Raw genomic sequence first — 15,067 nt, forward strand, 5'->3', positions numbered from 1 at the left:
TTGATATGTATACAAATATCTTACACTACTTACATACAAATAAATAGAGTTTTAATCCCTTTTCTTTGTCATATCAGATCTAAACCTATTAGTAAGATATCTGTTTTTCTCCCATTTCCTGGGTTCACAGGGAACAGATTTTAATCCCTTCTAGTTGTTTGACATGCATTTACTTGAGGATCATAGGCCCCATTTAACTTCGCATGTAACAAATAAGTAGTCATAAAATTATGTGTGTGTGTATTTTAGTTTGTTTGAGTTGCTGAAATAGAAAACAGAGCCTTGTCCATGGTAGATAAGTGCTGTACCACTGAGCTATGTTTCTAGCATGTTATTACTTCTTTAAACATTTCAAATTTTTATAGTTCTTTAAACTTGGGAGTCTCAGAATATTGATTTCTGGACTAAACACATCTGTACAATTTTTAATGGTTCATATATACATACATTTTAAAATTAATTTTCTGGGCATTTGTATTTCAATACTAGCAAAAGATGCAGGTATGGGCTGGACATGTAGAGCACTTGCCTGTGACGTGTGAAGCCTCAGGTTTGATTCCTAGCACTGGAATTAAAAAAAAGTCTGTATTCTAAGATTCTGTATTCTGTAGATTGCACTTTTTTCCCCCTCTGTTTACTACTAAGCTTTTGGCTGTTTATCTTAGTTTCTAAATTAAGACAACACTTTAAGTGCCTCTTATCATATTATTATTGTATTTATTATTAAAATTGGACATATTTTTTTTTTTCCTAGTGGAAAAGAAGCCTAAGAAATAAAGTCATCTCTCTAGACCATAAAAATAAAAAAAGTGTTCGTGGGCATCCTGTCACTTCTAAGTCATCATCGGAAAGGTAAGATACCTATGTGTGAATGAGTGTGATATAAGATGGCTTGTACCACAGATAGCATGACCAGGAGTGACTCGCTGAAGCTTTATGGGATTCATTCACCACAATATTTAAAACAGAAGGTTTGAACTCAATGAGGTTCCTTCTAACTTCTAACTTTCTATGGTTGTGAGTCATCCTAACTCCTTGTTTTCCTGCATTTGGAACTTCTTGATAAGCTTAGCTGATAAAACAAAAGGTATATGTAGAATAATAAAAATTCTTGATTTATCTCTGATCAGTAATGAAAAAGATACTGTATTTAGAAATTATGATCCTGTAGTCACAGTGTTAGTGAACTATTTAATATTAGAATTAAGTATCAGGAGGACACACATTATAGTTATTTTCAGAAGGAATTCAGAGCTTTTTTGGATTGGACATCAATAAATAAGTAGAAAGTTGTTATTTTAAAAAAGGGTATTGAATTTTCTCTTTTTAGCATAGTGAGTGAAAAAATGTAGCAAAGTAAAAAACTATAATTATTGAAAGATCACACAAATTTAGAAGACTAAATGGAGTCCCTGAATTTATTCCAGAGTACTTCTATAAGCTATTGAGTTCACATGCCCTTTCAAGTAAATTGTCTGTAGAAAATACAAAAATATATCGGTGACTCCATATCATTTCTATAAACCTCTTGACCCACTACTATACGGTGGATGAATTGTCAAGATGAAAATATCATTACATCTGTAGGTTTAATAATGATGACTTGATCCTTAAAATATGAACAAACTCAGTTGTTTATAGACTTGGTTTCTCCAAAGATTATTAAGATCATATCAAAAATTTTATTTCATGGATCCTATATTTTCATTAAAAAGTTAAGCCACATTTTCTGAAAAGTTTGTCTATACAAAGTTGTTTAATTTTTATGGGAAAGAAATCCTGAAAACCTTGCATGGCTCAAAATTTATTGAAGTCTTATCTTTTCATAAGGATGACTATAAAGTTGTGAGGACAGGTTCTTTGAGGATATCAAGTCAATAACCATCATAACATATTATTACTTTAATATTGCTTTTCTCCCCTGGTATTTTATCTAATATCTTTCAGTTTGTTTTCTCCTAAATTATCAGCTAAAATAAAACTGCAATTTTTGGCATTCCTTATAGAATTTACGACATCTGACTACTATTCCTGAGGTAATGATTTTCAGGTATGTTATCAGAGTTAGCACTATAAGGTCCTATTAATATATACCTAATGACAGAGAAGATTAAAAAGATTTTAAAATTCAGTAGCAGTAGGTATTGTGATAGAAGTATAATAATGACTTTAATACATGTTTTTAATACATATAAATAACAGTATCTTAAGATGGTCCTGACAGGAAAATGGATTTTTTAAAACTGGTAAAAGTGATATAGCCAATAGGCAATAGTTTATCAGATTTATACTTTACTCAGCTGGCCAGTTTTGGAGAAATGGAATGTGATTTTTTTTTAAAAAAAAATATTTTTTTAGTTGTAGATGGACCCAATATTTTTATGTGGTTCTGTGCCTCATGTGTGTGAGGCAAGTGCTCTAACACTGAGCTACAACCCCAGCCCTGGAATGTGATTTTTGACAGATGTTTAGAATTTAGAGTGCTTTGTATTATTTTAGAATTTGTGCCTGAAGCCTTTATTAACAGTATATATATTATATTAGTTTAAATTCACAAAGTTTAAATGTTCATAAAGTATTTCTCCATGGCATTTGTAAGGACATATGCTTGAATATTTAAAAGAAGAATTATTTTTTGTTTTTGAAAAATCTCTGATGTAGAATATAAATATCTTAAGCCAGCAAAGGACATTCTTTCTATATTTTAACCTTTACTGAAGATTCTAGAACTTTTCATTCTTAACTTTTTTCTAAATTTTCTACCTGTTAGGCTCAGATAGATAGAATGTTTTGAATATCTAGAAACTGAGAACATGGTGAGATGTTTGTGTGAAACTAGGTTATGAGAATTAAATTTTTGGACAGAGGTAGGAAGTAACTTTGTTAAATAAAACAATGAATAGGGGGGCTGGGGATGTGGCTCATGCGGTAGCGCGCTCGCCTGGCATGCGTGCGGCCCGGGTTCGATTCTCAGCACCACGTACAAAGATGTTGTGTCCGCCGATAACTAAAAAATAAATATCAAAAAATTCTCTCTCTCTCTCTCTCTCTCTCTCTCTCTCTCCTCTCTCACTCTCCCTTAAAAAAAAAAAAACAATGAATAGGGATGGGAAATTTTCATGTATTTGCTTCATAGCACAGTGGCATGTGTTCATATCTGTGTAAAGTTATTTTGGGCAGATTGAGTGTTTTTAGAAGACTTCAGTTTGGTTTGCTTCATCTATTGATCTCATTTTTATTACTAATGAGTTTACAGAATTTGGACCTATAGACTTAGTTCTATTGTAATATGATATACTTATGAAATTATATATTTTTTTCTACTCTAGTAGTTATTCCTTTGAGGGCTTTTGTCATATCAATCATAGAAAACATGAGCAGTTTCATCAGGATGAAACTGAATACTTTCTATTTATAATTATGGCAGCAAACACCTATTGAATACTTACAATATATATCAGGCATCAGGCTAAGCCTAAATTGTGTCATTAGATTTTCACATGTCTGAGAGGTGTAAATAGCTTTGGAATTATTTCTTAGTTGAAGAAATTTAGGACTCTAATTCATTATAATGTGAGGAATATTGTTAGTTTGTCTTTAGAAAACCTATTTTAATATTGGAGACTTAATTTTTTTTTGGTTTTAGTCACACTGTTACTGAGTTCTGCTAAGCTGTCTGAAATATTTTATAAATTGCTACTGTGTGCAGGGAAGCAAAAATAACAAAAGTACATCTGGAAAGGGGATTAAATCCTTCGTGTTTGCATTACTTTGGAATTTCTAACACTATCTTTTCGAGTTTCATCTCATTTTAAAGATTATAATTCCTTTCAGTAGTGTTTTTTGTTTACAGATTTGTGTTAATAAAATTCTCTCATTTAAATTGTATAGTTAATTTTTTTTGGTGTATTTACTAAATTGTTTCACCATCACAACAATCTAGCAAAGGTCAGAGAACATTTCCATCATGCCCCAGAATAAACCATTTATAGTCATCTTGAATCTTAGTGGTCGTAGGCAACCACTAGTTTACTTTGTGTCCTCTTGGGACTTGAGTTTTTGGAGATTTCATATAAACAGAATCATAAATATATATGTTCTTTTGTGTCTGGTTTTCATTGATTATGTTTTTGAGGTTATCCATGCTGTAACATATATCAGTACTTTGTTTCCTTTCATTGTCAAACAGTATACCATTGCATGGTTAAACCACATTGTGTTTTATCCCTTCACCAGATCTTGGACATTTGGGTTGTTTCCACTTTTTTTAAAAAATTGTTTTAATATGTATATTTATTTTTTAGTTTTAGGTGGACACAAAATCTTTATTTTACATTTATGTGGTGCTGAGCATCGAACCCAGTGCCTCATGCATGCTAGGTGAACACTCTACCACTGAGCCACAACCCCAGTCCTGTTTCTACTTTAAAAAAAAAAAATTTTTGTTGTTGTCAATAGACCTTAATTAATAAAGGTCTATAATTAATAACCCCATGCCCCTTCCTTTCTCCTCCAACCTCTTTGCCCTGTCTAGAGTTCCCATGTTCCCCTTCCCTATCCCACTATGAATCAGTCTCCTTATATCAAAGAAAACATTTGGCATTTGTTTTTTTGGGATTGGCTAACTTCAATTAGCATTATTTTCTCTAACTCAATCTATTTACTTGCAAATTCCATGATTTTATTCTATTTTATTGCTGAGTAATATTTCATTGTGTATATATGCCACATTTTTTAATCCATCTATTGAAGGGCATCTAGGTTGGTTGCACAATTTAGCTATTGTGACTTGTGGTGCTATAAGCATTGATGTGGCTGTGTGTCCCTGTAGTATGCTGTTTTTAAGTCCTTTGGGTATAGACCAAGGAGAGGGATAGCTGGGTCAAATGGTGGTTCCATTCCCATTTTGCTTTCCATAGTGGCTGCACTAATGTATATTTCCACCAACAATGTATTAGTGTTCCTTTTTTCTCCACATCCTTGCTAGCATTTGTTAATTTTTTAAATAATTGCCATTATGATGGGAGTGGGGGTGTGAAGTGGATTCTCAATGTAGTTTTGTATTTTCCTGATGCCTATAGATACTGAACATCTTTCATATATTTATTAGCTATTTGTACTTCTTTTTAAATATATATTTAGTTGTAGTTGGATACAACACCTTTATTTATTTTATTTTTTATTTTTTAAAAAATATTTTTTAGTTGTTGATGGCCCTTTATTTTATTTATTTTTATGTGGTTCTGAGGATTGAACCCAGTGCCTCACACGTGCTAGGAAAGTGCTTTACTGCTGAGCCACAACCCCAGCCCCATTTATATTTCTTTTGAGAAGTTTCTATTCAAATAATTTGTCAGTATGTTGATTTGATTATTTGTTCTGTTAAATTTTTTGGATTCTTTATATATTTTGGGTGTTAATCCTCTGTCAGATGAATACCTGGCACATATTTTTCTCCCATTTGTGGATTGTCTCTTTACTGCGTTGATTAATTACTTTGCTGTGCCCAAGCCTTTTATTATAATCTGATCCCATTTATCAGTTTGGGTATTTCTTGAGCTATTGCAGTCTGAAAGGAATCATATCCTGTGCCAATATCTTGAAGTCTTTCCCCTATGTTGTCCAACCTCTCTGCCCTGTCTAGAGTTTATCTGTTCCTCCCATCCTCCCCCTCCCTATCCCACTATGAATCAGTCTCCTTATATCAAAGAAAACAAAGTCTTTGATCCATTTTGAGTTGATTTTTGTACAGGGCGAGAGACAGGGTTCAAGTTTCAGTCTTCTGTGACTGTTTTGTTTTCTTAGCACCATTTGTTGAAGAAGCTGTCTTTTCTCTATTGTGTGTTTTTTAGTACCTTCTGGAAGATCAGTTGGCTGTAGAGTAGGTTATTTCTGAGTATTCTTTTCTGTTCTGTTGGTATACATATCTGTGTTTAAGCAAGTACCATGTTTTTTGTTATTATGGCTCCAGAGTATGTTTTGAACTCAGGTATTGTAATGTCTTCAGCATTGTTCTTTTTGCTCAGGATTGCTTTGGCTATTTCGGGTCTTTTGTGCTTCCATCTGAATTTTAGGATTATATTTTCTAGTTCTGTAAAAATGTCATTGCTATTTTAATGGAGATTGCAGTGAACCTGTAGATTGCTTTGGGTACTAATATTAGTAGTAATTTTGCCTATCCAGGAACATGAGAAGTCTTTCCATCTTTTTCAATTCTTTCTTCAGTGTTTTAAAAATTTCACTCCTTGGTTAGGTTTATTCTTAGTTATTTTATTTTATATATATATATATATATATATATATATATATATATATATATATATATATATATATTTTGATGCTGTTTTTATTAGGACTGCTTTCCTGATTTCTTTCTTAGTGAATTCATTATTGATCTATAGAAAAGCTATTGTGTGTGTGTGTGTGTGTGTGTGTGTTGGTTTTATGTCCTGATACTTTGCTGTATTTTTCTTATCAGTTTTAACAGTCTTTGGTATGGAGTCTTTAAGGCTTTCTAAGTATAGAATCATATTATCTGCAAACAGGGGTAATTCTACTTTTTCTTTTCCTGTTTGCATACCTTTTATTTCCCAGTTGCTCTACCTATAGCTTCAAGTACTATGTTGAATAAGAGTGTTGAGAGTGGAACCCTTGCCTTTTTTTTTTTCTGATTTTAGAGAAAATGCTTTCAGTTTTCCCCTATTCAGTATGATATGGGTTATGTGTTTATCATATAAATATATATATGTGCTAGGAGCCATCAGCCAAGTAGGTATAACAATCTCCTTGCCAGCTTACTCCCATGCTGTCTAGTGGAAGGACTTCTGAAAGGTAACCTTGCTCAAGGACCAGGGCGGTTTAGCATAATAGGAGATTAGGGTGTTTCCCCTTTAGAATAGGGCAGTTTAGCATAATAGGAGATTAGGGTGTTCCCCTTTAGAATAGGGCATATCCTGCTGCTGAGTTCCTCTTGAGTTCTTAGGGTCAGACAGTATATTTTGGGAGACAGAAGCCCATGCGGTGTGGATTTGGGCAGAGTAGTGGATTTGGGCAGAAGTGGATTTGGGCAGAGAACGTGGATTCCCCCAGAACGTGTTTGTAGACGGCCGGTGTGAGTTCGGGAATAAAGAATTGCTGTTTGAATCTACAAGCTGTGTGGAGACTCGTGATTTGTGCCCAGCCAGAGACTGCGGCATATATGTGTGTGTGTGTGTGTGTGTGTGTGTGTGTGTGTGTGTGTGTGTGTGTGTGTATCCCTTATATGTTGAAGTATGATCTTTCTATACCTAATTTGTTCAAGAATTTTATTATGATGGAATGTAGAATTTATCAAGGGCTTTTTTGGCATCTTTTGAAATGATCATGTGTTTTTTTGTCCTTGATTCTATTTATGCGATATATTATATTTATTGACTTGTCTATATTGAGTCATTCTGCACCTCTGGAATGAAACCAACCTGATCATGGTGTATGGTCTTTTTTTAATGTGATCTTTAATTCACTTTGCAAATATTTTATTTTTATTGAGGATTTTTGCATCTATGTTTGTCATTGATATGGGTCTATAGTTTTCTTTTTGTGTGTGTGTCTTTGTCCAGTTTTGGTAGCAGAGTAATACTGGTTTGGTAGAATGAGTTTGGAAGAGTTCCTTTCCCTTTTGCTTTATGAAATAGTATGAGGAACATTGGCTTTAATTCTTGACAAAATAGGGTACAATGTGATAATTCAATACATGTATACAATGTGTAATGATCAAGTCAGCTTAGATAGTATTGTCTCCTTAAATATTTATCATTTTGTTTGTTTTGCAAACTTTTGAACTCCTCTTTTACTTTTTTATAAAATATATAACAAATTGTGGTTTGCTAGTATTGTGTTGAGGATTTTTGCCTTAGTGTTCAGAAGTGATATTGTTTTTTTAAAAAATTTTCTTTTAGTGTATTTAGCTGGCTTTGTTATCAGGGCCATGTTGACCTCATAGAAAGAATTTTATTTCATTTTGATTTTTTGAATAAGTTTGAGAAAGACAGGCATTAATTTGTCTTTATTGTTTGGTATAATTCACCAACGAAGCCATTAGGTTCAGAACTTTTGTCAGGAGACTTTTGGTTACTGATTCAGTTGCTTTGCTAATTATAGACTGTTCACAGTTTTAATTTTTTTGTGATTCAGTCTTGGTAGGTTTTGTGTTTCTGTGCAGTTCTGTTTCTTCTTGCTTATCCAGTTTGTTGTCATAGTTCTCTTTTTAAATCTTCTAAATTTCTGTAGCATCAGTAGTAATGTTCTCACTCTTTTTTTAAAAAAAATTATTGGAATATTTTCTCTTTATTTCTTATTTCTTACCCTATCTAGCTGAACTTTTGGTATTTTTTTTTTTTTTTTTTGTACCTGGAATTGAGCTCAGGGGCATTCTACCACAGCTAGGGTCTCTCTGAGTTGCTTAGTACCTTGCTGTTGCTGAGGCTGTCTTTGAACTCTTGATCCTCCTGTCTCAGCTTCCAGAGCTGCTGGGATTATAGGTGTGCACAACCTAGCCCAATTATTTTTGTCACCTTGTTGACCTTTTCAAAGAACCAACAGTTGGTTTTATTTATTTTCTCTCATTTAATTTTGCTCAAATCTTTATATTTCCTTCTTTTTTAATATTTATTTTTTTATTATAGGTGGACACAATATGTTTTATTTTTATGTGGTGCTGAGGATCGAACTTGGTGCCTCATGCTTGGTACGGGAGCACTCTACCTCTGAGCCACAACCCCAGCCCCTATATTTCCTGCTTTTTGCTACTTTTGGGATTAGTTCATTTCTCTTTACTTGGTTCATTAAGTTGTAGAGTTACGTTGTCAATTTGAGTTTGATGATAGGTTCTCCGTCCTTCCCTTCCACCTTACATTCTTTCCTCCCTCCCTCTTTTATTGTTTTCCTTTTTTTGTGTGTTAGGGTTTGAACCTAGGGACTTAGAGATATGGTAAGTATGTACTCTACTACTTACCTACACCCAGTCTCTTTCTCTTTTTCCTTTTGGTTCTAGGAATTGAACCCTGGGACACTTAATCACTGAGCCACATCCCCAGCTCTTTTTAATATTTTATTTAGAGACAGGTCTCACTAAGTTGCTTAGGGCCTTGCTAAGTTGCTGAGGCCGACTTTGAACTTGGAATCCTCCTGCCTCAGCCTCCTGAGTTGCTGGGATTACAGGCGTGCACCATTGCACCTGGCCTCTTTCTTATATTTTAAGAAATAAGAATGTATGTAACTCAGTGAGATCCTGTTTCTAAATAAAATACAAAATAGGTCTAGGGATGTGGCTCAGTGGTTGAGTGTCCCTGAGTTCAATCCCTGGTACCTGTTCCCCAAAAGAAAAGAATGTATGTATGTATGTATGATAATAAATTTTACCTTAACACTCTTTGCTGTGTCCCGTGTGTTGGTATGTTATATTTTTGTTTTCATTAGTCTCTAAATATTTTCTAATTTCCCTTGTAATTACAACTTTGATACATTGGTTAACACTGTGTTGTTTAATTTACATAGATTTGTGGATTTTACAATTTTTCTCCTGTTACTGATTTGTAACTTCATCCCATTGTGTCCAAGATAAACATTATATGATCTTCATCTTTTTAATTCGATTGATACTTAATTAAAAAAAATAAGAGCTGGGAATGGTGGCACATGCCTATAATCCCAGTAACCTCTGGAGACTGAGGCAGTAGGATCACAAGTTTGAGGCCAGTCTTGGCAATTTAGACAGATCCTGTGTTAAAATAAAAAAAAAAAGAAAAAGAAAGAAAAAAAGAGTTGGGAATGTAGTTCAGTGGTAGAGCATCCCTGATTTCAGTCCCCAGGTAAGTGCTTACTTAGTACATTGCCTGGTATAACATAAGTGCTCAATAATAAGAAGCATGAATAATTATCATTATCATCAATAATTTATTTAATCCACGTTAAATTTTTGTTATTCCATTAGATTGTTTTTTGTTCCATAGGTCTCTCTATGAACTCTTTTTCCTTGCATTTTTTGAAAAGTATTTTTAGTTTTAGATGGATACAAAACCTTTATTTTATTTATTTACTTTTTATGTGGTGTTGAGGATCGAATCCAGTATCTCACATGTGTGAGGCAAGTGCTCCACCACTGTGTACCAGCCCTTTCCTTGCATTATAAAAAAAAAATCTTATTATCTGTTTGATTAATCTGTGACTTTAACTAGTCTTTACATTGCCCTTCCAGGTTCTACATATATTGTAAAAATGTATCATACACAAATTTTAAAAAAATGAGAGCCTTATAGACATCATGTAATTGGATCATGTTTTTGTCCAGTCTGCTAAACTGTCTTTATATTGATGAGTTTAATCCATTGTCTTTTAAAGTAGTTACTGAAAAGAAACAATTATACTTTTTTGGTTGTTGTTGTTCTGGGTCTTGGCACTTGCAAATGCCAGCTACGCATTCCAGCCCCTTTTAAGTTTTTAAAATTTTGATTCTTAAATTTTGAGACCAGTTCTTACTGTAAGCCTACTATATTTGGATGTCTATATCTTTTCTGAAATTATTAGGGAACTTTTCTGTTTTCTATGGCCTTACCTTTTTTTTTCTCTTTTGGGTAGTCCCCAAAGGGCAGATATTCCTTGTTTAATGTTATATAATTCAGGATATAAAGGTCATTTATATCCTGAATTATTTTTTAATGAATTATTTTTTAAATTATTTATACATTTTCTTTTGGATCTCATTGAGCTTTTCTTTAATCATTTTTAAAAGGTGTGTGTACACACACACACACACACACATGCACGCACACACACACATACATTTTACTTGTAGTTAGACACAATACCTTTATTTTTATTTGTTTATTTATTTTTTATGGTGCTGAGGATCGAACCCAGTGCTTCGTACATGCTAGGTGCGTGCTCTACCGCTGAGCCACAACCCCAGCCCTTCTTTAATCATTAAAAAAAATTTTTTATAAAATATTTTGTCTCTATTGATTAATTTGGGGATCTGTTTCTAGGGATTTATTCTCTTTTGGGGGAGTCACAGTATCTTTTTTTTTTTTTGATATTTTTTATGTTCCTACATTGACATTTGGTATATCAGTTATCTCTGTCACTTTTATGGGATAGCCTTTTGTCGCCGGGGGATGGTGATAGCTTTTTTAGTAAGTGACTTTCTTCTGAAGAGGTATCTTGGGGTATTCATTTGTTTTATAGTGTTGACTTTGTTTCCAGTTGAATGCCATAGTGTTGTTTCCCCATAGCTTCTTTGACTATGATGAATGACTTTGGGCATGGTATGTTCTGTGGTTAGTTGGAAAGATCCGCTGTCTCTGTGGGCCATTCAAGAGTGAGGAAACTACAGCATCTCAGGCAGGTGTGGTACAGACAACAGAGGGTGTGGGGTGGTTACCATGTGGCTATTCCTACACCTGGGTGATAGAGGTTTCCTGAGGCATTGTTGACAGTAACTCTTCTACTGGAAAGGTTCTCTGGCACAGGCAGCTCCATTTATGGTGAGGGTCCTAAAGCACTTTTCTTCTAGCCAGTCAGTGGTGCAGGTCAAGATACTTCATGAGCAGATGTGATGATGGGAATTGGAGCATCTCCTCCTCTGTGGAATTCACACCTAGCCCTGACATCAAAGAGTAGTCAGATGAGGTGCTGGGACAGGTTGAGGGTGTGAAACAAATAGATGTGGTGGTAGTGGGAACTTGGTGTTTGTCCTTGTTGCTTTGGTGGCAGTGTATGCTTGGGGCCTGGTTGGTGACTGCCACTACTGGTTTTTCTCTCAGCCTTGTATGTGGCAATGCACGCTTGGGAGTGAGATGATGACTGGAACTGTGCATTTTTAGCTTACACCCCTTCAGTTGCCGTATAGAACTTAGAATGGGGCTGTGACTGGAGGCATGGCACAGTTCCTATTGGTTTGCTTTGGCCTCATGTTCCTAGTGCCTGATGATTTCAGAGCTGCAGAACAGCTCAGAGCTTTCTGCATACATCCCTGTGGATGAAGCAGCAGGAACAAACAGTGTTTCCTCCTGCCATGTCAGCAACAGGCATCTAAGAATGGCAGAGTCAGGAGGGCTGGCAGGAACTGTGTGTGTGCCTGCATGTCTGCATCCAATCCTGGCACTGGTGCAAGTCTATACCCAGCTGTTGGTACACATGGCTGGCCATGCCCTTTTTCTCAGAAGGCAAGAAAGCACCCTGATCTCCTGGTTCTTGAGAGCTGCACCTTCTCTTCTCATCTGTCACAACTACCTGTTTCTTACAGCATAGGTCCCAGAGGTCTTTTTTTTCCTTTTTGGTACTGGGGATTGAACTCAGGGGCACTCAACTGCTGAGCCACATCCCAAGCCCTGTTTTGTATTTTATTTAGAGACAGGGTCTCACTGAGATGCTTAGTGCTTCGCTGTTGCTGAGGCTGCCTTTGAACTCACAATCCTCCTGCCTCAGCCTCCTGAGCTGCTGGGATTACAGGCGTATCCCACCATGCCTGTCCCCAGAGGTCTTGAGTCACTCACTCTGCTAGGTTAAGTTTGGTCCCAGGTAGCTATCCTCCAAGTCAGTATAGTGGAATATCTGTGGAGTCCCAGAGAAAGGAATATGCAGTGGTTTCTGAACCCCTAGTGCAGCATGAATTAATATAGTAACTCATTTCTCAGTATGGCTCCTGGCTGCAGCAGCTTAGGGGTCCACTGTAATATGATGTGAGATTCTTTTACAAAGCAAGCTGCTATACACATTTTATTTTACTTGTCTAGGTGGACCGTAAGCTTTTGAGGACTGTGGAACTTTTCAGTAGCTAGGATACCCAGCATCCACACTAATAGAGTTTGCCGGGACTCTCCCTTTCATCCTTACCTTTATGAAGAGTTGTCTGTGGAGTTGGGGTGGCAGGTAGCAGTGTTTTTTTTTTTTTTTTCCTTTCTATGATATCTTCACTGGACTTTAACTCTTACAGGGTTCCAGTGTTTTCTCACATTCACTCACCTCAAAATGCAGTTCTGTACTTGTTACTTTGGTTCTTCTTTGTGGAGGAAGAGGTGTATTCTGGTGTCTCTGTTCAGCCATCATGAATCCCAAAACATGCATTTTACTTGTACATTCTGATGAGTTTTAATAGATGTGTACTCTGTGGTAACACCACCACCACTACAGTCTGTGGAACATAACTAAGGCCTGAAAGACTTTTCATGTTCTCCCTCCCATTTGTTCCCCCAAGACATCCCCTTCACCACAGTCCCATGCAGTCACTGGTTACTATATGTCACTGTAGATTAGGTTTATCTTTTCTGAGTGGCAAATATATGGAAACATATAGTATGTTTAATCTTTGTGTTTGGCATCTTTCTTTACGCATAATATTTTGGAGGTTTGTCCATGTTGTTGTTGTATGTATAAGTAGTTCATTTTTTATTACTGATTAATATTTCATTGTATGAAAACATTATATTTTATCCATTTACATTTTTTTATGGACACTGGGTTGTTTCCAGTTTTGAGATTTTAAGAATAAAACTTTCTGTACCTGTTTATATACAAGTGCTTTTGTGGACACTTTTGGATATCTAGGAGTTGGATCGCTGGGTCATATGGTAAGTACATTTTTAACTTTGTAAGAAACTGACAAGTTGTCTTCCAAAGTGATTGTGTTGTATTACATTCACACAAACAATGTAAGAGAGTTTCAGTTACTCTACACCTCTGCCCACACATACCTTGTTGGTCTCTTTTATCTTCATTCTTTCTTGGTAGTAGTATATTTCATTGTGGTTTTAATTGCATTTGCCTAATGATTGATATTGAGTATCTTCTCATATATTGGCCTATTTCTTGTCTCAAAAGTGTAGACTCTTTTTTTCTCTCTCTTTTTTTTTTTTTTAATGCCAAGAATTGAATCTAGGGGTGCTTAACCACCAAACCACATCATCAACTCTTTTTATTTTGAAACAGGGTCTCACTAGGTTGCTCAGGGCCTCACTTAATTTTTAAGCCTGGCTTTGAACTTGCAACCATCCTGTCTCAGCCTCCCGAGTTGCTGGGATTACTGGCATCCTCCCTTTAAGAACAGAATAAAACAGAACACTTTATTTTGAATAACAGAAAAATAAGATTAATAACATTTTTTTTGTGTATGCATATTGTCCTTTCATAAGTCTTTTCTGAAAGTAGCCAATTTTTATTGCCCATTTTTGAAGATAAAAAAGTACTTCAAGCAAAATTATGAAAAAAAGAAATGAAAACAATGCTTTAATCCCAACTGTGTTTCCAGAGTAAAAAAATAGGTCTCCAGGTCTCAAAAAAGTTTTTATCTGATTTATGAACTCAGATAGCCAAGTAATGTAATTAAGTCATAATTATACATACATTGAATATAAATATAAATTACTTTGAAAAACTTAACAAAATTTGAACTTTTGTAGAAAAATAATTCATGTTCGTTTTATTCAGAGGCAAAAAGAAACCTGATTTTTTAAAAAATATTTTTGTGACTTATTGATGTACTATTTATTTATTTATTGTTATATGTGGTGCTGAGAATTGAACCCAGTGCTTCACACATGCTAGGCAAGCACTATACCACTGAGCCACAACCCCAGCCCCTGAAACCTGATTTTTTCTAATGTAGTTATACTGAATTTTCCTGCAATTATAGATTTTCACATATATAAAATAGTGCTAAGGAGGAGATATAGTACATTTCTTATTTTCTAAGAATGTTTATTTGGAAGAATCTGAATAAATGGATCATTTTCCTTATAAATGCAATTAAATGAGATGAAATGATTTAGAGAGTTTACAGAGGGACCTTTTAATAAATGGCCAATTAGATGATCCTAAGAAAGCCAGGGACAAATAATGGGAATGGTACACATGTTGTTGAGTCTGTTTATGTGTCCTTTACCTTTTTACTGACAAATATATAATTTACCAAAAAAAAATGAATAAAGGTAAGCAGTTAAATGAATTACTCATTATCTTTAATATATTTTTATAAGGCATGTATATTCATTTAACCATTTTTCAGGTACCAATTAGAAAACTACCCCAGAAGTTC

At 34.8% G+C, this 15,067-nt stretch overlaps 1 protein-coding gene across 4 annotated transcripts in view; it reads left to right on the forward strand.

Annotated features, from left to right (window-relative positions):
* Positions 1-15,067, forward strand: part of Senp7 (SUMO specific peptidase 7) — a 138,903-nt gene that overhangs the window by 32,608 nt on the left and 91,228 nt on the right. For all 4 annotated transcript variants that reach the window (XM_076868115.2, XM_076868117.2, XM_076868118.2 and 1 more), the window contains one exon: positions 755-852. In XM_076868115.2, coding sequence (XP_076724230.1) covers positions 755-852 — 98 coding nt within the window. The remainder of the gene's footprint in view (positions 1-754; positions 853-15,067) is intronic.

Source organism: Callospermophilus lateralis, chromosome 10 (assembly GCF_048772815.1).
Source record: "Callospermophilus lateralis isolate mCalLat2 chromosome 10, mCalLat2.hap1, whole genome shotgun sequence".
Classification (NCBI taxonomy): Eukaryota; Metazoa; Chordata; class Mammalia; order Rodentia; family Sciuridae; genus Callospermophilus; species Callospermophilus lateralis.